At 40.6% G+C, this 27,456-nt stretch overlaps 1 protein-coding gene across 1 annotated transcript in view; it reads left to right on the top strand.

The window, feature by feature from the left end:
- The window catches only part of TCERG1L (transcription elongation regulator 1 like), a 158,323-nt gene extending 146,490 nt beyond the window's left edge, over positions 1-11,833 (top strand). The window contains exons 11-13 of the mRNA XM_035138259.2: positions 1,242-1,331; positions 7,719-7,837; positions 11,134-11,833. Coding sequence (XP_034994150.2) covers positions 1,242-1,331; positions 7,719-7,837; positions 11,134-11,290 — 366 coding nt within the window. The 3' untranslated portion in view covers positions 11,291-11,833. The remainder of the gene's footprint in view (positions 1-1,241; positions 1,332-7,718; positions 7,838-11,133) is intronic.
- Positions 11,834-27,456: the final 15,623 nt, after the last annotated feature.

Genomic DNA, 27,456 nt, shown 5'->3' with positions numbered 1-27,456 from the left:
GAGAATATTGTTGTATCTGCTGGCACAATCAGGATCTTGCCCTTTGAGTAACATTTTGTACACAAGCCTTCAGCCTAAAGAACGACGATCTCCTATAGGAGATTCCCAACATGTTTGACCTAAGTTTCTCCCCTGATTGGAAGGCTACTTAGAGCAAGATTCAACATCAACATATTCTATTTGGCTTCCCTAAGACTGCCCCAGTATCTGTTATTTCTGATGTTGGCAGATAGGTACAGATATGGAGACAGACAAAAGGAGACCATTATTACAGAGTGAGGACCTAGCCATGAAAGAGCTACATGTGTCTCATAACTATACAAACAAAATCCAGTGAAGCATCTAGCCCGATGAAGAGTTCTGGAGAACTCTAAAGCTTATTCACTGTTTTATGACACTTTGGTTTTATTAAGGTTTTGCCCTACTGTAGATTTGGTTTGTGTTTTGTTTTTATGGACCCCAAGTGCTAAAGAAGAAGCAAAGCAGGATGGATTACATGCATGAATTACCTAATGAGGAACAATTACTTTCTATAGTAATTTTATACTGGTTTATGTGAACCAATAAGTTTTGGGTGATTAATCAGTATATAAATCCTGTTAAATAAAAATAGTGAGCTAGCCCATCCCAGTTTCTACTCAGCCTAAGCCTGATCTGAAAGCTGATTCAAATGGATCTATCATCATCATCATAATCATCATGATCTGCATCTGCACTTCTGGAAAACTGACCCAAAGCAACTTACAAAACCTATCACTAACAAGTATTTAGAGGACCATTACAAAAAGAAGAAAACTTCTGAATAAAAAAGAAAGAAGAAAAGAAGAAAATTACAAAAAGAAGAAAATTTCTGAATAAAAAATCCTGGTTATAAGAGCGGATGAGTGACATAATGAAATAGTTATAGGTGTGTGAGCAAAAAGGATGTGTCATGTTGATTTCTTATCTGTTTCCTATTGTACTGATCTTTCCTTCGAAAATGTTGGGTCTTTTTTTTTCTGTTTTTCATTCCTGCATCATACATTTTCCATTCTGTTCTCACAGCCATTCACCTCTTAATCCCAGTTCCCCTGATTAAGATTTTTTCTGCTTCTTGAATAAGTTAGGTCATAGTTAACACTGTAGCTTGTGGCATTCTTGCAGTGTTCTGTTTTCTCACTCAGAAATTGAATTTACAGCCAGGTTAGTTCCAAAACCTTCAGAAAATTGTTTATATATCTTCCATTCATATCTTCCTTCAGGTCTCTGCCTTTTCCACATGGGAAAAAGAGTTACACAAAATAGTATTTGATCCACGTTATCTCCTACTCAACTCAGAAGAACGTAAACAGGTGAGTTTAAAGTTTTATAACAATGCATGCCTCCCCCAACAGTTCAGAGTGCTTGAGCCAATTCACATTACATTTTTTAAAGTACATGAAATACCTGAAATAAATATGGCATAAAAATTGGAATCAGAAATCAGTCCTTGCTTCCATGCTGTAAACATAAACTGAGGGAAATGAGCCATGAATATCTTTCAGAAAGAGGCAAACTGAAAATATAAGCAGATATGCAAAGGAAAGTTGAAACAGGGAAGTCCATCCATTTCTGTGGAATTCATGGTGGACAAAAGATAAACAGTTGGCTAGTTTCAATGTTTGATCTTCTGAATTAGTGTATTGTTCCTCATACTTTACCAGCCATGTGACATTCTACATATCCTTCAACTGTCCCAGGAAAACTGGGACATCCCTTTTTTGTGTGACAGCATGGCAGCCGTTATGGGTGTTGCAATCTTGCCCCGAAAAAGCACTTTTTGCGGGGGCCACGATCTTGCATGGTCACATGACTCATGCGAGAACATGGTGTTGGAAGACAGTCTCCTGATTTTTCAACTTGGGTATAAATTCTACTCTTTTCTACTAAATAAATTCTGAGTATACTGATTCACACTAGCTTCTATAAGTCCAGGCCTGTATAGGCCTTGTTCTGAGCCAACAAGGAAAATAATGAGGGTATCACACTATTTCCTCATGAGACTTTTGCAATGTTTAAGGTTAGCAAAGCAGCCGCATTTTGCACTTGAGGTCACTATTATAGCAAAAAAAAAAATAGATAAGCAGTCCTATAAATTATATCACTTACTGGTGATCAGAATCTCCAGTTTACAAATGATGTGAACTGCCCTGAGATTTGTGGATGAAGGGCAGTATACAAATTTAATAAATAATAATAATCTTTCTCCAAGCTTTTAGTTTGAATCACCAGCAATAATCTCAATATTTTGTAGTCTGGTGACTATCTGATATATTCTAACAGTTTTAAACATCATGTTTGGATGGAAAGAAAGCCTTTCTCCTGTAGATGAAATATCAAACACAACAAATAGGTTAATGTAAACTTACTGCAAACTGATGTTTGTGGGAGTTGCTCAACATTCCAGGTTGGATACAAAGATGCCTTTCCATTCAGAAAAGGAATTGTTTTCTTCTCTGTTATTAAACACTGTAATTCTATTCGGGCATTCAGTCTCCTTGCCTGTAAACAAACACGAGGAAGCAGGAGCACACTGCAAACCCCCACTTCTTCCTGCACACTATCTCTACACAGTTTAGAAGGTCTAAAGTAGGGGCGGTGGTGTAGCATAGGGGAGAGCACAGGGGTGATTGCCCCAGGTGCAAAATTGTTAGGGGTGCAAAATTGCAACACTTGGTGCTGCCTCAATAGAGCTGTGCGCTTCTGTTGCTGGGCTCCATTGAAAATGGCTTCTCCATGAGAACCAGGAAGTGACCTCTCTAGGCAACAGAATGAATCTTCTTTTCTCATCTGTGCGGCGGGTGCAATCTCCTGGGTGATGCAGACACCATTAGGCAGTTGAATGTGCATGTGTACTCCATCCATTTCCTTCCCACGCAGCCCCGGATGCTGGCAACCCATGCTATGCCACTGAGTGGAGAGCCCCATCTACCTTTGAAGCTCGCAGTGTAATTAAAAATCCTGATTGTACAGAAGCTCAAAATCCTAAAAGGAACCCCCAGAATTTAGGAGGCTTCCCCCTTCAGAACTTTGCCCTCAAACTCATGAGGAGACTGAGCACCTTGCATAGTGATCATGTTGGAGTGAGCCATATCTAAATTGTGTTTGCTTTTAGCAAAGAATGGTTACCATTTTTAGGGTAAAACTATAATTGGGAATTTGAAACTGTAACCTAACAATGCACTTAGAAGGCGGTTTTATACAGCAAGGGGGACACTGTATTCTGTTTCAGTGATTTAAGCAAGGGCACAGTCTAGACCGTGCCTAGTCAATCAAGCTTTATTGCGCCTTTCATTTATCAAGCATGTACATGATATAGTAAAATTGCTTAATGAACAGTCGATAAAGCTTATACTATAGATATTAGCTTTGAAACATTGGTGACATGGGTCTCATTTGCGAAATATATTACGTACTCAAGGAAAATGACTATGAAAAGCAATTTTCAGTTCTTCTTTATATAGAAGATTAAAATTGTGTTCCTACTAGTAAAAGAGGGTAATCTAATTGCAGAGAAGGAAATTTTATGTAGTGTTAAAAATGTCCTCCTTTTGGTCAACTGGAAAGATTAACATTTATTGCAGGATTGATCATCTCACCTTTAGCAACTCTTCATACAAATAAGCACTACACAAATTAAAATTAGTGACAGGTGAAAGGCAGAACACTAGATTTTGTGGCTAAACCTTCATGCCTGAATTAGGATGCAAAATAGTTGTGGGTTCTTCAGAGCCATAGTTATGTTCCATTAGAATGTGGGTGAGAGGTGGCCTCCTACCAACTAAGTCAAGTGACACATTTTGCAGAATTATGCATAATGCACATTATATATTAGAATTCTGACATTCTAATTGATGCTCTGGATTGCAAGTAGAGGAGATTATTTTTCAAATGTATCTTGAGCTACAAGGGAACACAGAGCTGCAGTTATTTTTGCTTATGGTGATTCTCTGGGTCCCTTATCTGATGAAAGTGAATCTCTGCAGTGGGAGCCTTTTGTATCAGGGCTCCAAATCATGCAAGGAGACTCCACAGATACAACAGACTCCCTGTTGAAGTAGTTCACTGTCTTACAACATGCAAGGGGCCTAGAGAATCTGTGCAACCTCAGCATGGGGCTAGACTAAACCCTGCTACACCCAGGCTCCCACTTAGCTCAATAATACTTGATTAATCCAATTATATTTTAAAAAAACGAAAGACTATTTGGCAAATTGTGTGTTGTATTATTGATGTGGCCTCTTCCCCTACATAGATAAGGGCTTTGAAAAGGGCAAATTTACCACTTTGTCTATTGGAAGGGCCTGTCGATGAACAGAGAAAGGTCTGTTCTCATATTATCTCTCCGTTGTATGAAAGGCCAGCAAGTCAGATGTTGAACTTTCGTAAAAATTTGTTTGCTAACGGAGCAAATAACTAGGCGCCGTTCCCTTGAGACTATCTGAGGAATGAGCTTCTTTTGATTAAATACAAATCCCCATGCTGCAATGCCATTTCACATTTATTTATTTATTTATTTATTGTTATGTCCCAACAGATGGCTTTCCTCTCTGCCCACAATGAAGCTACATTCCTGACAGCAAAATAATCAACAAATGAGTGGATTTTGGGTCTAGAAATAGCATTGCATTTAGGGGCTCGGGTGCTGGGATAATGAGCCACTTATCAATTTTAACTTAATGTGGTCATCTATTTTTGACTGCATGGAAAGCTCTTTCCTGTAACTATTAAAGTGAGCACCTTATCATATTATTCTTTGGCAGTCGCAATAACAGTAGAAAGGAAAGTACATTGGTGTGGTGGTGGTGTTTTTAAAAAAGAACCTGAGATGGGTTCAGTAAAAATAATTAAAATAATCCTTGTTCTACTAGCAGAAAATAGTTCGTTTATTGCTGTTCTCAGAACAGAATGGCTATGATCCAGCTGTGCATGCATGGCCCTGGCAAAGAAGCATAGATATGCCAATAAGGCAGTTTGAAGGGAGAGCTGACTCAGGGAAATCCAAACTTTACCCCCACCCCATTCCTAAAGTGCTAATCAATACAGGTGCAATTTATTTGCCAGGCTAAATATGCATCATAGCTGCTGGATTGGGAAATCACATATGCAGCACGTGTTTCCATGTGCGGTTTCCATGTGTGGATAGGGATACTTGGACTGAAGCCTGCTTCCATGTGCCCATTGCCCCTAGTTGGATGGGGGGGAGGACCTCATTTGTTGGTATGAAATATAAAAATGGGCTATTCTAAATCAGTTGCGTTGAGCTACATTTTTGTAATTCCCATTCCGCACATGCTCTTTTCTCCCTAAAATATGCATCATATGATGAGCACATGTGCCTGCTTTATACCAAGTCAGATCATTGGTCCATGTGGCTCAGCATTGTCTACAGTGGCTGGCAGCAGGTTTCCAACTTTTCAGGCAGAAACCTTTCTCAGCCTTACCTGGATGCCGGGGATTGAACCCGGGACCTTCTGCATGGAAAATATGGTACCTCCCAGTCAAGTTAGAATCTAAGTGCCAGCCCTCAAATTACTCCACTTGCAATTGTGCTCACTTGAGTCACTTCAGTGAATCTTGCAGTGAGCCTTCTAGACCAATGTTTTTTTCAATTTGTTATGCCAGTGCATGAATCAAGCAAGTCATGAATCATGGTGCTGCAATTAGCCAGAAAACTACTTCGTTAGCCTTCAGCCCGTGGTTCAGACCCAACAGTCTACTGTTATTTAACCTCTAATTAGCCACAACATCCAGCTACATGCCATACCATATATAGATGGCGACTCCAATCCTGCCCAAACAGCCTCGGGTTTACATTTGTTAGAACAACCATCAAACTACTTCCTCTCCAATCTTTCCGCAGAAAGCCAGTTACCCTGGAACTAAGTGGATCAGAATTGGATTGTGGATTGAACTTTCTCTTGTTTTATTGGTATTTCATCTCATCTCACAGATCAATTACTGTGAAAAGGTCACAGCAGATTAACAATGATTACTCTACAGATGTAAAAGAAATGATATTGTGAGCCTCGGGGAACATACACTAGGAGTACTAAGGCACACAGAAGTAAAAGTGTCTTTGTGAAGCAATTTCCCTTTGCAGGCAGATATTACCTGTCAAATCAATTACTATTAGGTGTCATCAAAAAGTATAGCATTGCTTCATTTGCATGCCTACCAGCAATTTGCCAAAGTCCCTTTATGAACTTATGAAACAGAGCCAAACATTAGTTCATTGAGCCCAGTGCTGTATGATCCAACCAGCAACAGTTATTTAAGGTCTCCTGCAGAGTTCCCCCCCAAAAAAGTCTGGCACCTAGATTCTCTTGATTAGAACTACTGGGAACTGAACTAGGGGTGTGTGATGTCAGCAACAGTTTTGTTGCTCTATTCATTTTCATGATTGAAAACTTCCTTCCTTTTGGTTTTTCATGGTGTTGGTTCTTTTTTGCCATTCCAATTTCTGTTGATTCCCATTGATTCCAACAAGAGAACCAAATTCTCTTCCACTGTCAATAACTTCCGTATTTTATATCATTATGCCCCAAAACACAGGCTAAGAAAATAACATCAGATTATCGGAGTGTAATGAGGGGAGCATGTTGGGCCCTCCTTGTGGGCTTCCCATAGGCAACTAATTAGGCATGGTGAGAACAGGATGCCAGGCTAGATGAGCCACTGACCTAATCCAGCAGTCAGTTCCCCCTTGCTTTCCCCTAGCACCCCATCCATTGAAACAAGAAGAAAATAGCAAAGACGACACCAAATGACACCAAATCCATAGCTCCAGATTTGGAGTTGCTTGCACTTTGGGGTTCAGCTTGTAACAAATGGACTAAAAAGATCTCATTCATCCCATTAAAAAAATGTTCCAAATGCACACCCTAAACTGAACTCAGGACCTTGTCCAACCTGAATTCAACTGCTGACCCACAATCTTTGTCTTGAAACCTTCCCTGATTAAACTCCTATTAGGTGTTGTGAAATCCCTGGAGTTAGAACAAGCAATTTCAAGAGTTGATTCAGATGTTACTGATCAGTGGTGTAGTGGAGGGGAAATGTAAATGAGTGCAGCTTTGGGACATTTTCCAGAGCAAAAGCAAATATAACATCTGGGGTTCCTACAACACACCAACAGCTAGTGCCTTGCAAGATTCTTTGCATTTCTAATCAAAAGTTAAAGGTTGTGTTTCAGGCAACTAGATGAAGATGTTTTGTTAGAGCTCAATGTGAGTTACAGGTTGAGCTAATGAAGTCAAAAGTAAGCTGCACTGAGGCTAGCTCACTCCCAGGACACTGCATAGGATTGTAGTCATGCTAATAACAATACATTGGTTATTATGCTATATACTGCTGCTTTTTGGTCTAGGTGTATGGGTGGGTGTAGATTAAAACAACTCTCCATAGACAAAACTGAATGAGGTTCTCATGCAATGGTTTCTATTTGAAACGCTTTCATGTCAGTCCCCATTCTCCAATGATTGAAAGGAGATGGGTTTCAGAACCATGCTATGTTTGTAGAACAGGGATGGTTAAGCTGTGCACTCTGACTTCCATCAGGCTAGTGGTCAGCAGTGACAGGAGTTGTTGTCCTGCAACATCTGAAGGACCACCCTTGTTCTAAAAGCCAATATGAACTTCACCAACCAATTTAGCAAATTTAATAATGTGTGACTCCCCCCCCTTATTCTCCACCTAAGATATTTGAACAGTTTGTCAAGACCAGAATAAGAGAAGAATACAAGGAAAAGAAAAACAAGTTATTGCTAGCCAAAGAAGAGTTTAAGAAGCTTCTGGAGGAATCTAAATTATCACCACGGTATGGAACTATTTTCTGGCACTGATCTTATTTAAGAATCTTAGACACTGCCTAGAATTGGGTTGTGCTTGTTTTGCCTAGAAATCTATGCAATGTTGAATGTGAATACAGTCATACCTCGGTTTAAGTATGCCTCGGTTTGAGTATTTTCAGGTTGAGTACTCCACGGTCCCATCTGGAACAGATTGATCCATTTCCATTATTTTCAATGGGAAAGTTCACTTCAGGTTAAGTACGCTTCAGGTTAAGTACAGACTTCCGGAACCAATTGTGTTTGTAAACTGTATGTTGTTTCAGATTTGAAGCACTAGATACAATGCAGCAAACCCTGCAGCTCCAGGCAGATTTGAGGAAGCCCCATTATGGTTTAAAGCTTTTGCACAGTAGCTGTGCTTAGTGCACCTTAAAGTGCACCTAAAGTGTGGTTATGAATGAGGAGAAGTTTGATTCAATTCACATTTATAGGCAAACTTCAAAACTTTTATGGCGAACTGCATATGAAACCTCAAAATCCTGTAATACGGTGTCCACTATGGCCCCTCTGGACTAGGTCACATGTCCTGAGCCATTTCACAAGGAAAGGCCATAGCTCAGTGGTAGAGCATCTGTCTTGCACGCAGAATGTCCTAAATTCAATCCCCAACATCTCCAAGTAGGAGTGGGGAGACTTACTGTCTGAGACCCTGGAGAGCTCCTTCCAGGCAGTGAAAACAAGCTAGGTGGACCAATGAGCCTGATTCAGTCTTAGGCAGCTTCCTATGTTCCTTCCCACAACTTCATTCATCGGCCATTACATTCTGCTGGTGGGTGCCATTTTGTGGTAGCCATCTTTTCCCCCAGAATACATCCCAGATGTTCACCCACCAACTGGAACTGTGTGGGTGTTCCAGTAAGCTGTACCTCTCCCCCAATTCAGGCTGAACTTTTGACAATCTTGAAATGTCAGCTCAGTGCTAGTCTTCACCAACTCTCCTTTCCTTCAGTTCTCAACTCAACCATGCAGGAAGATCTAAACTTTATAGCCAGGAGCATCTCTATAAATTGTGTACATAAGGTGTATATTAGATGTAGTGTTTTACGTCCATAGTCACAAAATGTTCATATATTGGTGCACTAAGTATCAGAGCCAATATGCTGATTGAGATCTAGTTCATAGTCATATGTTAAATTTGATGATTTGATCCGTAGCTTTTATCATATTGTACTAAACAACTTGAACAGTTAAAAATCCATTGCAGTAGTTCATTATGCTTTTGACTAAGGAACCCAATTGCAGATGTGATTAGTGCTTGCAGTATGTATAAGTACAAGTGTGTTTATAATGCAAAATCAGTAAAGCGTTTCCTTTGCCGGCCTTTTGAGAAAACCCAAATTATTTCCACATAAGAATTTATCGTCAGTACTGTACAATAAATGTAAGATTTTGAATGGTTGCTTGCTTGCTTCTCCTAAGCTGTTTTCCATAAAAGCTGTTGAGAATCCCTTCGTGAAAAAAATGTGATTCTCATAACGAAATTTGCAAATCAAGATAGATTCTTTATGATAATGAAGTTTCATGTTACAAATATAAAGAATAAAACATGAACATTGTCTCTTAACTAGCATTTTGAAGAATTATGCATGCCGTCAGATACCGATATAAACAATATCGCTGCAGCTTCTGTTGATAGTATGAGTAAAAGTATTCCTTTGGCAATCTAACAGAAAACATTCCAGAATAATGTGATAGCTAGACAAGAATGGCAGGAGCAGATTTGTGTTCATTTTATAAGAACAAAACTCTCTGGGAGCTGCTGCAGTATTTATGGTCACTGCACCTACTCCAGGATTAAAGTGATAAGGGCTAACTAGGGGCTCAACTTCATGAAAAGCAACATAGGGGATCTGCACAAACACAATCACCTCTGTGGGTTCTGTCTCTGTGTGAACCTATTCTGCCCTGAGCCTGAAGCAATGTATTAGCTTCAGTCCCATATAGCACAGCTTTTGCAGCCCCAGGCACAGTGAAGCCACAAGCAGGTGGAGGCTGAACATAACAGCAATTGCAGTAAAACAGGACAGCAGTATTGGGATGTAAACAGGCCACAGTTTTAATGATTACAGATGAAAACAGGTTTTGGTGTAGGCGTTGGGTATGTATCCTGAAATCAACCAGTCCAACTGCTGGTTGATGGTTAGCCCAAGGTTAAGGGCTGTCCTACATGCATCAAACCAGGGCAACTTCCCACGCTCACTGTTTGGGGTGCTATGGCCTATCAGCCCCCGACAAGGACAAAGAGCCCCTCCCCCAGGATCCCACTAATGGAATATTCATAGTGTGGAGCAGGGTAGGGCCACCCCCTGTCCAGTGAGCCAACCCAATGCCTTATCTACCAGTAAGTTGTGACAATAGCTATGAAGGAGGCAAAGCCTTCAGGCAGACCCAATTAGTCTGCTGGCTCTGAATATGGCAGCCAAAGAACTTCCATAGCAAGGTCTCCCATACAGGTCTGCCCGCTTACACTCCCTCAGACAACACACAGACACATAAAATAAAAGAGGGTGGGGAATCCAAAAGAGAACTGAGACTGAAGCTCAGGCGTGGCTAGCTTTCATAGCCAGGGAACAGACCAGAGGAAAGACGTTAATACAAAATCAAACCTTTTGGAACACAAATATAAGCCAATATTTCAGTTTCCATATATTAAAATCACACTAATGTATATTTAATTGAGCAAATTCCCCATTCATCTAAGCTAGATTTATGTCTCTGATTTGTTCCTTCTAGGGGTCCATGGCAAAAAAATAAAAAAATAAATCCAATCCCCATTTCTCAGTTTGGAGTCAAAAGGCATTTCATTAAATGGAGTCTGACAAAAGTCTTCGCCTTGTAAATTTTTATAGTGTTGTTAACTCCAGCTAAAATTATGTGGGTCACATCCTTTCGATTGGCAGGCTTAAGCTAAAGAAGAATTTACATTCTTAATTTTCGAGAATCCTATCCAATTACTGTGGATGGTCCACAGTGAAATATTAATCAAGCTTCCTGCAATCGATAAGTATGTCTACATTCTGCAGAATGAAAATAATGGCTCGGGATGAGAAGTTGGGTAGATCAATGAGATTTCAAGATTTTGGCTTTAGTGTTTCTACTTCCAACATTACTGACAATGACAAGACACATTCAGAATAATTTCAATGTAGAAAGGGTGGACGTAGAATGAAGGGCCAAAGAATTAGAATATATATATATTGACAAATGAAGAGCTTTGTGAAAATGTCGCTTATGTTGATTCCCCCCTTCCCCCGCTCCCCAGGACAACATTTAAGGAGTTCGCAGAGAAATATGGCACAGATCAACGGTTTCGGCTTGTTCAGAAGAAGAAAGACCAGGAGCATTTTTTCAACCAATTCATACTTATCCTTAAAAAGAGAGACAAAGAGAATAGGATACGGCTACGGAAAATGAGATAAAAAGGAGACACGCAGAAAAGAACGCAAGTCAAATACTGTGACATCTACAGCAGAAGAAATGAATGGCATGCATTTTATGTCACCGTTTTGAGTTTTGGATCCCAGCAATTTAGAGGAAAGCCAGACAACCCAAATTGCCATCTGTGCACACAGGAAAGTTCGGTGCAAGTATGTCCAAGACTGTTGTGCAAGAATCTGTAGGATACTTCATTCTCAGAGACTTAATGTTTCATATTGAAGCTCTCTTTTGTACAACATTCAAGTTTGATGCATTTCTAATTACCATGATATGTCAGTCCCTTAATTGTTTTAATTATGCAAATTACTTGTAATATACACAAATTCTAAATCCGATGTGATTTGTAATTAAGCAGAAGCAGATGCCATCCATAATGATCTCAATACTTTTTTTTCCTTTAACCATTTAAGAAAAAATATCTGCGGCTGTATTCCTATGCACCCTTACTTGGAAGTATGGAACCCTTGAGATCCCTGGACCTTACTTCCTAGTAAAGGCGCTTAGGAATCTGCTGCACAGCAATGTTTGGGCAGCTTTGTACATTAAACATCAATGGTCCCAAGGTCCAGTGGTATTGAGGATATCATTACTCAATGTTCATAGGTCTAAGTCTAGTTTTATGGGTATTAGTAGTAATAAGGTATTAACTGTTAACCATAGTGAAGAGTGTGAAAATCTTGGCACCTTTCCCCATAGAACAATGTATAAATCTTTTTTAAAAAAGAAAGAAAATAATGGCTTTGTAAGTAAATTATTCTGGATAGTGCTCTAAGCACACTGAACAGCGCAGCACTTCTCTATTAAAAGCTACTATAAAGAAGTTATTTTGTAAATCCATCCTACTAATATTTGAGTTATTTTTACTGTATGCGAAGAGTTTGCATGAGATTAGTCTCATCTTTGTATAAACAAATATTTTAACTTTTTTTTAATTAATAAATATTTTAAGACTACCACCGGGTGATTTTATTTTATCTACGTACCACAGTCACGTTTGCACTACAAATGAATTGCAAACAAGATATGGAGCCTTTTCAAGTTTCACTGCTGTAAACATTCCCAAATAGGAAGGAGAAGGAAAGCTTGTAAGTATTGTGGGTAAATAATATACTAATGAGCTCCATAGCATATTGTGGAGAAAGCAATCTTTTGCCTGTGAACTGAAGCATCATTCTGTAACCATGTGCTTAGATCTCGTTTCACCAGCCAAAGCAAAACAGCTTCTGTAGTTGTTCCTTCCTCTTTCTTTGAAGAAATAAGCTTTTCTCTGTCACAAAAGGACAGAGCTGTTTTCTCTGCTCAAAACAAGCACCACATGAGGAGCGAGAATATACTTAGCTTTAAAGAGCATTAGCAGAAAAGGTGGTTGTACATCCAAGGAAGATCTGACTGTAAAGACTGGTGTTTCAGGTGGTGTTTTGTTTTTATCAAAATTTCCCATAAACTGTTCCTTTCCTCCCCAAAGAAGGGGGTATTGATTTAATAATGGTGGGTGAACATTATAAAGCCGCTGGAGGCTGAACATCAAAATCTGTGTAGCTCTTGTGCATGTTTATGTTGTTGTGGAAAGGCGGTACGTGTGTGTTTTTTCTGAGCTAAAGAACTCTCTCCTCCAAAAAAGAAAATCCTAGGCATGTTCCTGTCAGTCCTCAATTGTACTTAAAATATAGATTTTACTACCGGTAGGTATGGTAATTGCTGGCAGGCACAAATTCTTATAGAAGCTTTATCTTTTTGGTAGCACTGTTGCAGTGTGACTGCGTGGAAGTGCTGATCTCATTAATAAAAGAGAAAGGAAAATCCATTTTTCCCATAGATGAAATAGGCTGATTAAAGAAAATTATTAGGAGGAAAAATGCCAGAGGGACAGGTCTCTCATCTACATTTATAATACAAGCCCATTTGTCTTTACTTAGAAGTAAGTCCAATTGTGTTCGATAAATATTACTCCTAGGTAACAGTGCATAGGACTGCAGCCTCAGCTGGGATCCCAAGCTTCATGACCACCATTGTTCCTTCAAGACTTTGTATTTTTATCAGGGTGGCTTAAGGCTGAATCCCTCATTCAAACCTCAGCTATCTCCTAAACCTCAGACCTGCACATGCCATATAGAAATAACAACACTAATAACAAGTTTTGAGTATTAATTAGATTGTGCATGTGCAAAAGCTCTGGGAACATTAGTATTCTTGTTTTGAATTCATCCACCATCTATGGTAGATTATTTGTCCTATCAGTCTGCTGTTATTTCATTTCTAATGGCTGCTGATTTCTTCCTTCACACTGAAATGCAAATCTTTTTGAGTAGGTGGACATTTTCCATTAGGCGTTTGGGTGTAATGCAAAGCCCACCGAGATTGCTTCCATAAGTGGTTCAATATCTGAATGTGCTTGTTGCTCTGAGTAAAATTATTAGAAATGACAACTGAAGCCACTTTCCGGCATGATCCTTTTATGTGCTTTCATTGGGCCACAGATGCTGTATTATTATTATTTTAGTACTTGCATCCTGTTGATGTGTTTAGTTGAGTTATGATAGTGTTGGAAAATTTTCGCTGTTAAATATGCGTACTAAAAAGTCAGACAACTCCTTTACAAACTTTGGCTGCAGATAGGTGATGATCCAACCAAAAGTAATGCACTTTTAAGTACAATTTATGTGAATGGGAGTAATTTAAGTGCATGTGCATTCACCCATTGAGGATGATGGCACTTTAATGTGCTTAGCTGTGCCTGTACTGTGCTCATTATTTCTACGCATATCACAGACATGTGCCAAGCCACATTATGTACTCACAGTTGTACTATCACGCCCTCCAGGTGTCCTTATTTTCCAGGGACGTCCCTGATTTAGAGAAGCCGCCCCAGTTTGATTTGATCCCAGAATGTCCTACTTTTCCTTTTGTTATTGTTGTTGTTTAGTCATGTCCAGGTGTCCCTATTTTCACTGGAGAAATGTTGAAGGGTATGGAGTTATCCGACCCCCAAGCCATCTGAAGGCAATCCTGTATAGGGAAGTTTTTTTGATGTTTAATGACATTTTTATATATGTTGGAAGCTGCCCAGAGTGGCTGGGGCAACCCAGTAAGATGTGTGTGGTGTAAATAGTAAAATTATCATTATAGAATGGGACGTCCCTATTTTCAGAGAAATGTTGTAGGATATGTACTATATGTAAAGCCATGTGGACCTTGAATAATGGTTGGTGAGTATTCCTCTTGTATCAACAAGTATTTCACCCAGTTAAGGCAGTGCAAATTATTTAAAAGTCTAAATCTAGTTCTAGCATTCTTTACACTTTGGAACAATGATAATACAAACCAAGCATTTTAATGGTTTAATTTGTTTTCCCATTTCTGTCTGATGCTGCCAGCATATTAGGTTGGGCTAGAAAAGTACTGGTTTCATTTCTATTTTTTAATGAAAGCAGAAAGACTCACGCTTCTAATAAACACCCACAGGTCACTCAAACCTGTATTGGCAGTCAATACTAAAATGGATGATTGACATAGCCCTTTGCTTTGGTTTCCCCCCCTCTATGATTATTCTGGTGTGTGACCAAAAATTGAAAGAAAGGAATCATATTACAGTACGAAACAAATTATACCTTTTCCACTATAAGCCAAGGGGCTGAAACCCCCAGTAAATCTGTTTGGCCAGGGTGGGGCTGAGTAAACATGCATATGACTCTACTGCACAGCCATCAAAATGCTGTCCTCTGATCTGATCCATAGGCAACCTGATCCAGATCTGAGCCCCAACTCATTTAGTGAATGGAGAGTTCAATCCTTCTAGGTTCAATTCTCTGCAAGGAATGTCCTGGTGAAGCAGACCCTGCAGAGGCTGTCGGCGACTTCCCCCACTCTAGTCCCCTGGCTGCCACACCTTTTGACAGCCCAATTGGTCAGGCTGGGGTGATCCAGGGCTGTCTCAACCTGATCCAGCCGAAGCCCAGAGACACCCAAATCGGCCCAGATTGGTTTGTGAGCTGGGCTGCTGAAGCTAGATACAGTGCACATTGCTAATGTTTATTCTTTTAAGATTGATTTTATACTTGAAAGCCGCTTAGAACCCTTCTTGACAATTGTGGTATATATGTAAATTAATTGTCATCATCATAATGAGACATTGGAGGGACCAATCAGGAGTGAACATAGACCACTTGGTACCAGTGTACCAAGCTGAATGGGAAACGGCCCTACTAGAAAAGTTAACTAACAAATTTAAACTAGCACGGGGAGAAACAAAAGGATGGCTTCACCCCAGTGTGGCTCACCTTTATGACACATACAGCCCAACAGGATAATGACCTATTCCCCCCCGACAGCATACAAATAAATACAGTATGGTTAAGTTGACCCTCCATACTTAAAAACCAAACACACTGCAACCAACCAAATGCAACAAACCATGCTCTGGGGCCTCAAATCCCTTACACTGCCAACAATAAATAAATAACCTATTTGCTTGACACAAAAGCTGTGTCTCACACTGAATGGAACTGACCTGTAGAAAGGACTTTATGAATTGAAAACAGAACGCTGTACGTACTTTTGTCACCTAAGAAAATCCTTTAAGAAAAACAATTTAAAAAAAAAAACAAATTCCTGCAATCTCCTAACATGACTCACACAATATGCTGTAACCTGAGCCCTTTGATACACAAAGTTACTTGCCCAATCTGCCCAGTAACACAGATAAGAGTCACAAGATGCCTTTGAATGTGTGGCTATCTGGGCCATCAGGCAAAACCCCAACCATCCTCCATGGATGTGTTTCATTTATATCCCTCTTTTCCCCCAATATGGAACTGGATGCTGCATACACAGTATGACTGGGTAATCTTCCATCCAGACACTGAACAATTCTATCAAGGTTTTGCCTCAACAAGTGCCATCAAGACGAGCTTTGATGATATAGCAGTGCATATATGAAAACCATGCTTTTGCATCAAAATTTAAGAGAGAGAAGAATTGCTCCTGCTTGAAGTCCTTCATTGTGCTAACATTTCCAAATATAACCTATTGAAATCTGGATATATTACTCTAGTTCACCTAGCATGTGGTGTGCCTTATCTGCACTGATCTACTGTCATTGACTGTGCTGAATGTTATAATTTTAGGATTGCTCCCTTATGCTCTTAAGTAAGATATTGATACTTCTATTGAGGTGGCCAATACTTTGGTGGTCACCTCATGAGAAGAGAAGACTCCCTGCAAAAGTCCCTGGAAGAGACCCTGATGTTAGGAAAGATTGAGGGCATAAGGAGAAGGGGACGACAGAGGATGAGATGATTGGACAGTGTTCTCGAAGCTACGAACATGAGTTTGACCAAACTGCAGGAGGCAGTGCAAGACAGGAGTGCCTGGCATGCTATGGTCCATGGGGTCACGAAGAGTTGGACACGACTAAACAACTAAACAACAAGAAGATCTTGATTAATTTCTTAATTGTGGTTTAAATTGCTTAACCATTTCCAATGCATTCACACAACAATCATGATGACCTTCACACCTGCTTTTTTGTTATTTTATCTTCAGTTCCAACTTCCATCACATGACCAGAGGGCCCATCAATTAGAACACTCCTCAGAAATAGGGACATCCATGATAAACAAAGGCTTTTTGCATCATAGCTCAACACCCTTGTTCTATGCTATATTTCAGAAGAACTGTGTTCATTTGCACTGGCAGCACCCACTATTCTTTCATTAGTGTAACTTTTGACAGTTCCCAACTTCAAATCAAGAAGATTATTATAAATTAAGAATATTATTTCATATTATTATTTCATAAACCAGCTCAAGAGTGGTAGAGGGGAAGTTTTTCAGTTCTGGTATGTTCACTCTACCTTTAAGATATAGCCATTCATTTTGGGGCAGTTGTTTCAAGCAAACGAATTATGTCAAAGCAGGCAACAATTTCCTTATTATTTTATAATTAAAGGCTATAACTTCAGGATAAACCTCAAGGAAATGTTATCAGGAACTATGAATGTGGTGTTAGCAGAACCGATTCAGGTTGCAAAGAAATAATTCCTTGTTAAAGAGTAAGAGGGCTCTGGAAGTAGTTTTGTGTTGTTTCAATTCCGAATTATCTGCTCTCCCATTGCTCCTATCTATTAGCCACTCTCGAAGGCTGTTCTCTTTCTAGTACATTGCTTTTCCAATGCTGTTCTACTGAAAAAGGAAACCCTTTATTTTTCTGCTTACAAACACGCATTGCAAGAACTGCCCACACTGCTTTCAGGGGTCATTTTTATTAGCAGCATCGGCTCAGAGATCAAGAGGGGGCATCATCTATTGGCTTCCATGACTCTGAATAAGTTTCTGATTGTCTCCTAGCTTGTAGCCAATGTAATGACCCGCTTGTCACTAATGACCTAAGCAAGCTGCTGGGCAGAGGTGGTGGGAGGCAGGAAAGAAAGAGCAACAGGGGATGTGAAAGAAGCAAGCAATCCCCGCAAGGCTACAAGAATGGATGTTTAGGGAAACAATTCTTCCAAAACTAAGGAAGCTGTTTTGATAGGTTCTGGATCAACGATGAGATATTAGCAATGGCAACGATACCGTAATAGCAATTACAAAGACTAGGAACTTTGAACTGACCTCCTTCCTTCCCTTTCTCTGTGCTGAGAGTGAGGATACATGCAAAACTGTTTCAAATGTTTGCAAAAGCTGAGGCTTGCTTATGTATGTATGTATGTATGTATGTATGTTGCAAGGTTGAGGAGCATGAAGGCGAATCAAGCCTCTCCACCCTCATTGCTCCACCTGCATAGAATTTATTGAACCATGAAAGGCAGGGAATTACCTCAGGCTGAGAGGCCAAGGAAGGGGGGGGGGTAAGTAAGTTCTTAAGGCATGAAAAAATTGGACTACTACTGTCTCATCTTATTCATACATCCAAAGGTACCCAAAATTAGGATCAAACAAGGTAGTCATTAAATCTGCATACACACACACACACACACCACACCAGCCACAATATTTGCATGGAGTTAACTGTTTCTCCTGCACCACCTCCCAGTGAAACCCCCCCATCCTTAAATTCTATTTGCCCTGGGATAAGTAGCTTCTTAAGTAAGGTTACCAGACGTCTCCATTTCCCGGGGACAGTCCCCAGATTTACAAATCAGTCCCCATACAAAATCTATTGAAGTTGAAAAGTGTTCCCGGATTCATTGGAAAAAAAAAATATGGTAACCTTATTCTTAAGGCATGAAAAGCAGAATTCTACCCTGGAATGCAAGCTGTTATAGGCAGAGAGAACATCATCCCTTCCTTGGGCAAAAGAGGAGGATATTTTGAGGAGGGTGGTTTTCATTGGGAAAATTGTGCAGAGTGAAAGGATTAGACCATCTCTCCTAATATACATATATTTGCCAATCCATTTTCCATAATAATGATTTTTTTGTATGCGGTTTTCATTAATATATGCATTTTTAAACATGTGACTCTGCTGGCAAACTGTATTGAAAAATTCAAAGAAAGACAAATTTCAGAAAGCGTGAATTTGGTAAAATTCCCTTTAAATGCAAACCGAATCAAAGTTATCCCCCATCACTACACAGGATGGCCAGTCAAGTAATACAGATCATATGTTTTTCTTGCATCAAATCTTAGTAACAATCTTAAATGTCTGAAGTTAAAAAGTCCCAGCATAGCAGGTCAAGAACAAACTCCATGGAATCAAGCTGTCAGGCAGAATAGATATTACTTGGTCAGGTGGCTCAATATAGCAACTCCAAAACAATGCAAATTTGTAGATCTGGTATTTCATTGCCACCACACTTACGGCAGCTTCAGTTGCCCTCATGCCAGTGCTGGCACAGTAGAAGCCTTGAATCCACAAGACTCAGTGCTGCATAGGGATACTAATGCTGAACTGCTGTTCAAAAGAGTGAAAAGAATGGTCCAAAAGGTAAAAGGATCAAAGGGGAAGTGCCACATGCCTGTACAGTAAGTTTATTATTATTAGCAAGTGGACTTTCTTTTGGTGGAGGGTCACAGACTGCCCTTGTTGACAGACAATCCATGCAATTTGCCATACGTTGGTGTGTCATTGGTGTTCATGGCTGTGTTTCTGCTGTAGAAGCTTATACCCCACATAATAGTCAATAACAGTGTGATCATATGCATGTTTTTATCTGTACTGTCAACAGTACCATGAGCAGGATTATTGTCCAAGAGATATAGGATTGCAGCCTATATGTGTTTACTTTAGTAACAACCTCTTTGCATACCGTATAAGGTTCTCTCCTTCCATAAAAATTAAGATCTCAGATTCTGGTTGTCACTTGAAAACATTTTGTTTGAATTATATTCTCCTACAACCTTTCAAATCTGCTGTTCCCTGCAAATTAGAATAAACCTGAGTAAATGTTAACATCTGATCACATCAGAATATATGCATTTAAGTGGTCTTGTACATCCGTTAAGTGCCAAATGAGTGAGACAATGAAATGGCTGCAATCTAATATGTGCTTACTGCCTATTAATATTGCCGCTAAATTATGTTAAAGATAAGCACTGGTTTCATGCCATCCTAAACTGCAATATAATTCACAGTAGCTATTTTTGTCCCACTCACTTTGGTGAGGCTATATTGTGTGTTGGCTTGAGTATTCCTCCTTTTCTTAATTAAAATACAATGGAGAGGTAAAATGAGAGGATAATAGCCACAACACAGCAAATAGTAAGGTCTGATTAAGCCCATTGATTTTAGTGAACCGAGTGCCTAATTCTGTGTTGAATTGTGACCTATATATTTCTGGGCACATGGTGGATATGTTACAGGTAATCAACTAAGCTCTCTCAGCTAAATGGGCTGAAATGATTAGCAGCTCAAAATATGTTTCTTCTTCCTAACGAGTACAAAACTCTCAAATACCAAATAAACTTGCAAATGACTATTTGTTTTGCTCTTCAGGTAGCAGTAGCTAGATTACATCTTACTTATGAAATTCAAGTGTTTTATAAGGACTGCAGCTGTTGAAGAGTCAGGTATGCCTTTTGAGAGGCTTCATCCACCTGTATCCAATTAAGATGCTACAAACTCACCCAGAAAGGTGAAATCTATAGTCAGATTCAGCATTGTTAATCAGCAACTCAGATGTTGGGCAGAACTACCATGGGAAAACAAATATTCCCAAATGTCAGTGATTCTGTATTCCAGAAGGGTGGATTAAAATCTTCCAGTCACAGCAGAGATATATGCACAATGGTGAGCTGATCTCAAATCCTATGGCATCATGGGCTACATCTGCAATATGTCAGAATGCACATTTGTCTAAATTAAAACTGAAAATGAGCACTGATAAACTGGAGATAATCTGGTTTTATCTAGAGGAGGTGGAAAATTACATTGCATTTCTCCAAGAAAATAATCCTAAATTGGGCAATAAATTATAACTACACTGGCACAACATATGTTAAAAAGAAAATGCATGGTGTTCTGCTTATTTCACACACACACTAGAGAAGTCAAACTTTGCATTTTTCTAACCATCTTATGGAAATGACCTCATTCTTCAGGATAATAAACCAAACAGAATTCTAAAGTATGCTTCTACAATTTACTTAGTGCTAGAGGAAAGATCTGGAATGGGATGATATAGGCATCTGTCTGCAACAAGCCAAGGAGCTTAACACCAGATCCTATGGCATCAGCCAGGAGGTAGGACAAAGGAGCAAGCTAGATGTCGGTACCAAAGAGCAAGTTAGGATCCAAGGAAAAACAAGAGGCAGAGCCAAGAAGCAAAATTGGGACCAAATAAAAACCAATAACAGAAGATGCTCAGGAAGACCACATTCACCATCCTTGGATTAACCAGTCAACTGTTATGAACCTGAGTAGGGTTTGCAGGGGGGGTGGATCCTGCAATAAGTTGCATAAAACCGCTTGTTATTATTACTTGGTCCATAATATCTAGCTAAAGGGAGTGATTCTGATTTAGCTGACAAGCTGCCGTTTATGAACTGGTACCAACCGGCAGGTAGTGTGGTCATGTAAATAGCACTGGCAGTACAACAGTGTTCAGATACAATACTTCAGCACAGTTGCTGGTGAGAGTGAGACCCTGTCAGCATTTAACCCCCCCCCCCTTCTCAGGGATTTGTACTGGTTGACTATGTTCAAGGTGTTACTATCCCTTAACAGCTTGGGACCAGTTTATTGCAGGATCAACTTACCCCATATATGCCCACTTGACAGCTTTGATCCACAGACCTGGCACTGATAGAGGTGCACCATAATACTTGCTCCACAGCAAAGAAAGATTTTTTTTACGCTTTGGAACGCCCTGCTTATTGAATTCAAGCAATCGCCTTTGCTGTACTCTTCAGAACATTTTGACACATTCTCATTTAGGCAAGCTTATCCAGGCACGTAGAAGTTAGAGGTGTTTGATTTCTTTTTAGCACCACAATTTAAGAAGGATATTGACAGGCTGGAACGTGTGCAGAGAAGGGTGACCAAGATGCTCAAGGGTCTGGAAACCAAGGAACAGTTGAAGGAGTTGGGTATGTTTAGCCTGGATAAGAGGACACTGATATATGGTAGCCATCTTCAAAGATCTAAAGGGCTGTCACACATGGAAGATGGAGCAATGGCTTCAGTATAAAAGAAAAGAGATCAGGAGGAATTTTCTGACAGTAAGAGCTGTTTGACAGTGAAAAGACGTTTATGTAATGTGGTGGATGCTTCTTCATTGGAGGTGTTAAAGCAGAGGTTGGGTGGCTACCTAGCGCGGTTGCTTTATTTGAGATTCCTGCATTGCAGGAGATTGGACAAGATGACCCTCATGTTTCTTTCCAACTCTAATTCTATGATGCTATAAAACAAGGTTTAATTGCCCGCCACACCCCCCTGCCTCCTCAAAGAGCTCTTTTGCCATTTTTAAAAGGAATTGTCCCTAAAAAAAGGAATTTACAACTCCCTCCAATCATCAAAGAAGTAATTGCTGTCAACTGGCAATCTCCTCAACCTTTATATTTAAAAAGTAATGATATGAGATTATTATTATTTTTATTCCATTTTCTTTTTCTATTGTTACATACATCGCATATCCATAACATTCATATTACATTCCCTCTTCCCTCCCCTCCTGGGCTTCTCCCAAATTCAACTTCTGATTTATTTCCCCCTTATTTCATACTGCTGTTTCTAAAAACAAACAAACACTATATTATTTCTTTCTCTTCTACATATTTTTGCTAATAAAGGTGTGAGTGTTTATTTAAATCCTGCCATCAAGTCAGTAGTCTTCCTTTATTTCTGCAAATATACTATAAATGGTTCCATGATAGGAGAAGGTTTGAGAGACAGCTCTAATGACCAAATTTATTTATTTAAAAAGAGAAAGGTGGTGCCCTTAATCATTTCTTCTTAAAAATAGTATTTATAAATCACTGGAATTCAAAATAATGTACAACATTGTCAGATGTTTTATTCCAAGTTGTTCTTGATAGATATCTTGGTAGATATTCTTGATATCTAGAGGATATTTTCATTCCCCCTCTTTTCTCCTTTTTCATTTCTTCCTTTCTTAATCCCCCCCCTTCTCTTTTTCTCTGTGGATTTGTTTAGATTTTGAGTCTTACAGATACTTGCTGATTCTGCAACTAAAAGGAGAAGCAGCCAATCCTAAGGCCTTCTTCCTCCCCTCTAGAGGCTATACAAATACAATTCCCTAATACTAACCCATAAAATGGGGCAGCAGGTAGCACCCCTGTGGTTTTAAGAAGAGCAAAACATAAAGCCTTCAGGAGGACAGACAGCAGTTGATCCCCCAAAGCCCAGCTCTCCCCATGACCTTTTCTCAGATAAGCTATGTGTGGAATCCCCCAAAGTGACAACTAAGGTTGGCTTAAACAAACTTGATAATAAGGATGAGTGAATCTGTCAGTTTTGGTTTATCTCCATTTCTCCAGTCTTAAATACAGTTCTGCACATCAGTTTCCTTTTTTAAAAATCCTCATAGAAACCCATCAGCATTTCAGCAATGTTCGTCGACCCATTTTCGTAGGCAATTTTGCCGAATACACACATTTTTGCTAGGCAATTTTCTGTAATGTAAAGCCTTTTCTATGTTATTTTCACTAACGTATGCATGTTGACGAAACTATGCATTTGCATTTTTGCATTACTTAGCTGGAGAACTGCATCAACTGTGTTTTAAGTTTGTGTTAAAGAAAGCGTGGATTCAGTTGGATTCGCCTTCAAATACAAAATGAATCCAATTTATCCCCCAACCATACCTCGCAATGTTAATGCAAGAATAGACCTGGCTAAGGAACTTTGTCCTGGCTCCCTCTCCACCCCAATGGGATGCAAGGACTGAAGGGGGATGGAGCGTACAAGGGAGAACAGGTAGGTGGGTAGGATACTTAACTTCTCCCATAACCTCCGATTCTCTTCCCACAAATGCTTCTCAAGGTTTTTGTTTGTTTGTTATAGCCAGGGTTTGGAAGCTATCTGGGGAAATAAATTCATAAAATTGCCTAGAGATCACTTGTTGGGGGAAAGGATTGGCTGGGGAGAGGGTTAAGCACTCCCTCTCACCTTCCAATTTTCCTCTGCATGTCCTTCCCATCCCTGCATTGGTTGGGCATCCCCCTATCTTGGATCATAACAATATGACTGTGGCTTCTCCTAGCTCGCAGTTCCACCTTCAGTCTCTTTAGCTGAAAGAAGAATGGATTGTTTCCCTCTGCTGGCATGGCAAATTTATTATCCTGTGAAAGCCTAGCCTTTCAGCCTCACTACAGGGAGAAAGAAAAGTGACACAAATGCTTTCAGAGATTACATTTTGATGCATTTGTCCACTAATTTGAATAGCAAAGAAGCAAAAGAAAAGAAAAGTAGCCGTGGGTGCTCAGCAAACCAAACAGCCATGGTGCATTAAAAAAAAGTGTTTGCGGAACAAAACTCCTTGTAACACAGAATGTTTCCAAAGATCACACACTCAGTGGGTAGAAACATGTGGCGGAATGCGTAGAAAGATGTCATAACCCTGATCCCGATACATTTTAGCACAGCAGATGGCTGCACACCTTCTGCCGTAGTCAGATCTGCACAGTACAATATCCCCCACTGTACTCTACAATTAGTGCTCTTGCTGTTTGCTGCGACAATGTGAGTCACTGCTGCCAGGGGGGGGGGGGGAGGAAGATGGAGTTTAAGCATAGGCCAAAGATCCCGTCCCTGAAATGATCAGCACTGTCAGAGCCTGACAGCACTAATCATTTGCTTGGCAATTTGCCTTGCAGTTAGCAGGCGCACGGGAGTTGTCTTTTGCACACCCAGCAGCAGAGGGCTCAAGAGCAGAAACCTGCTTCTGGGTTTCCCTGAATGGATTCAGAAGGCTGCTGCAAATGCCAAGTGCCTCTGCCTCTCAGAAGTGAGTTTGGAAGTGGCCACTGAAAGGGCCTGTTCTGTGGTGGCACCCCAACACTTGAAAGCTGCTTTCTTAGTGGCTGGTGTGACAAACTTAAGGCTGAAATCTAATACACTGGAGGGAGGGAAACCTTTTTCAGCCAGAGACAATGTGAGTGGGGCCAGAGGCAAACAGTGGGTGGGACAGTAGATGTGACTTACTTTCCATAGTAGGCAATACTCAATCTACAAAATAAAATTAAAAACAAGAGGTTTCTACAAACCTTTCCATTCTCCCGCCGCGTGCAAGAAGGATACATCGACATATTCAGCCAGGTGAGATAACTTGGAGGTGAATGTACAGCAAGCCAGTGGGAGATGTGGTCTGCAGAGAGCCCCAAAGACCAGGTAGAGCCCATTTGGATCCTGGGCTGAGATTTGCCATCAGAAGCAGCTTAGTGGGTGGAGTTGGATCAGTAGGCTAGCTTCCCAGCAGGTGGGTTGCTGTTGCTAATTGGGAGGGAGGGCAAGAGGCATCGTGGCGGCTACTGCATGTCCTGATCCCCTGACCTACCTGGCAGGCAGACAGTGGGCCAATACAAAGTTTCAAGTCCAGAGATCAATCCACACAAGCAAAGTCCAAATATCAGGAAACACAGTGCGGGGTCTGTTCAAGTAAGCCAAGACTTGGACAGTCAGGATACATTCCAGAGTCAATCCCAAAGTAGAAACCCTTGACGGTGCAAGGAGAATCCAAGGCGAGGTCCCTCAGCATGGGCAGTTGAGCAGACACAGCACCTCAGCTCTGTTGCCTTCTTCTACTGTGTCTGCTGATTGCAGCACCTGGGCTTGATGAGGCATGTAACCCTCACCTGCTCTCAGTTTGCCTCAGCTGAGGAATCACATGCCTCCTTCCCCACCTGGGCAGCTAGTGAATTAGGCTGCAGGCCCTGGCCTACCTCTGCTTCCTGGAGTGCCCAGCCTGCTGTTCTCTACGTCTCAGGGCCTGCTGTGTTTGTGAGGACGGGGGCCGCCCTGGCGAGGGTCCCACTACTCGGCTTCCTGTGCACTGTCCCCTGTCCTCTCATCATCCTGTCACCCTGTGAGTACTACCCAAACTCGGCCCTCCAGCTGTTTTGGGACTACATCGCCCATCATCCCTAGCTAACAGGACCACTGGTCAGGGATGATGGGAATTGTAGTCCCCAAACCGCTGGAGGGCCAAGTTTGGGGATGCCTGCTATACACCTTCCCTATCCCTAGCTGGCTCTTGTGTGACTCACTCCAAGCTGTACCCTTCACTGGGATCCTCTTCCTCATTTTCCTCCTCCCGGAACTCCTGCCAGTTCATGACAGTGCAGTGCAAACAAAGCAGCGGAGCCAATCGGGTTCTTCTGATGGTGCACTGGCACTGTGCCAACCTCCTTGCCCTTCCAACCTCCCCTTCATGGTAAGCAATAGCGACCAACCAGCTGGGAAGCAAACATCATGGCTCCACCCCACTTGGTAAGTCGTTTCTGTCTGCTTAATCTGGATGTAAACTTCATTGAACTCCGTGAGGCTTGCTTCTGAGTAGATAATGTATGGGATTGCACTGTTAGGTACAAGGGCTTTTGTTGTTGTTACTTTTCCAGGCTTTAATGCTTAATGTTACTTTATTTTATTGAATAACCTTTTTATATGATATTGTTGGTGTTGGTGCCCAAGATCCAAGTTATCCCCAAAAAAACCTTACCGCAGCAAGTTGAGGAATGGCATCTTGATAAGAGGTATTATTATTATTATTATTATTATTATTATTATTATTATTATTATTATTTTAAAAGGCCATGCTTAAAAAGTGTGAGCTCCTCAAAGGAAGAGGTACAGTTCAAAACACATTGGAGATTAATAAAATCATAAGAAGTAGTCAGTTCGGATCTTTGCATTTACACCATATTGCTGTGTTGTTTTAATGGGATTGTTTTATTGTGCATTTTAATTATAGATGTTTATATTTTAATGGCCATGTAACAGGTTTTTATACTCAGTAAACTGCTTAGAAGCCTATTTTGACATTAAGCAGTACATAAATTAACCACAGGATCAAGATATTCTAATTCTGAACAGTTGCAAGTTCTGAGCTGGGCACGAAATCCATATACTGTATATTCCTGTGTATAAGACTACTTTTTAACCCAGGCAAATCTTCTCAAAAGTCGGGGGTTGTCTTATACGCTGGGTCGTATTTCTTATACAGCGGGTATATTCCAAACTCTATAATTTAACTTGAAAAGTTGGGGGTTGTCTTATACGCCCAGTCGTCTTATATGCCCAGTCGTCTTATACGCCGGAATATACGATAAGTAAACAAATGCTTAAAAATCTTTGCTGCCCTGATACTCTTGGCTCCAAACAGTAATGACAGGGGGTGAGAACATGTTTCACTCCAAGGGCCACATTCCCTTCTGGGTAACCTTTTAGGGGCCACATGCCAGTATTGGCTGGAGCCAAAGGCAAAAGTGAGTGGAACAATGCATGCAAAAACTTACTTTTGTGTGGTAAGCTAGTTTCTGCATGTGCATACATATACCTCTATCCTCCATCCAGGGAAGCAAGAGGGATCAAAATTCTAGCCAGGCAAAAGCACTCAGGTAGGGTGCTCTGACAGGGGGAGCACCCCTGAGCACAGATGGGGAAGTCTTTCCCAGCTTGGCAACCTCAGCTGCTGTAAGTGGCGATGCTAGGGTGCATGGGGGCGAGGTCTGGACGAAGGAACATACCTGCACAG

This window comes from Zootoca vivipara, chromosome 5 (assembly GCF_963506605.1).
Source record: "Zootoca vivipara chromosome 5, rZooViv1.1, whole genome shotgun sequence".
NCBI classification, from domain to species: domain Eukaryota; kingdom Metazoa; phylum Chordata; class Lepidosauria; order Squamata; family Lacertidae; genus Zootoca; species Zootoca vivipara.
Note: the sequence above shows the minus strand (reverse complement) of the source record. Positions and strands in the feature narration are given on the sequence as shown.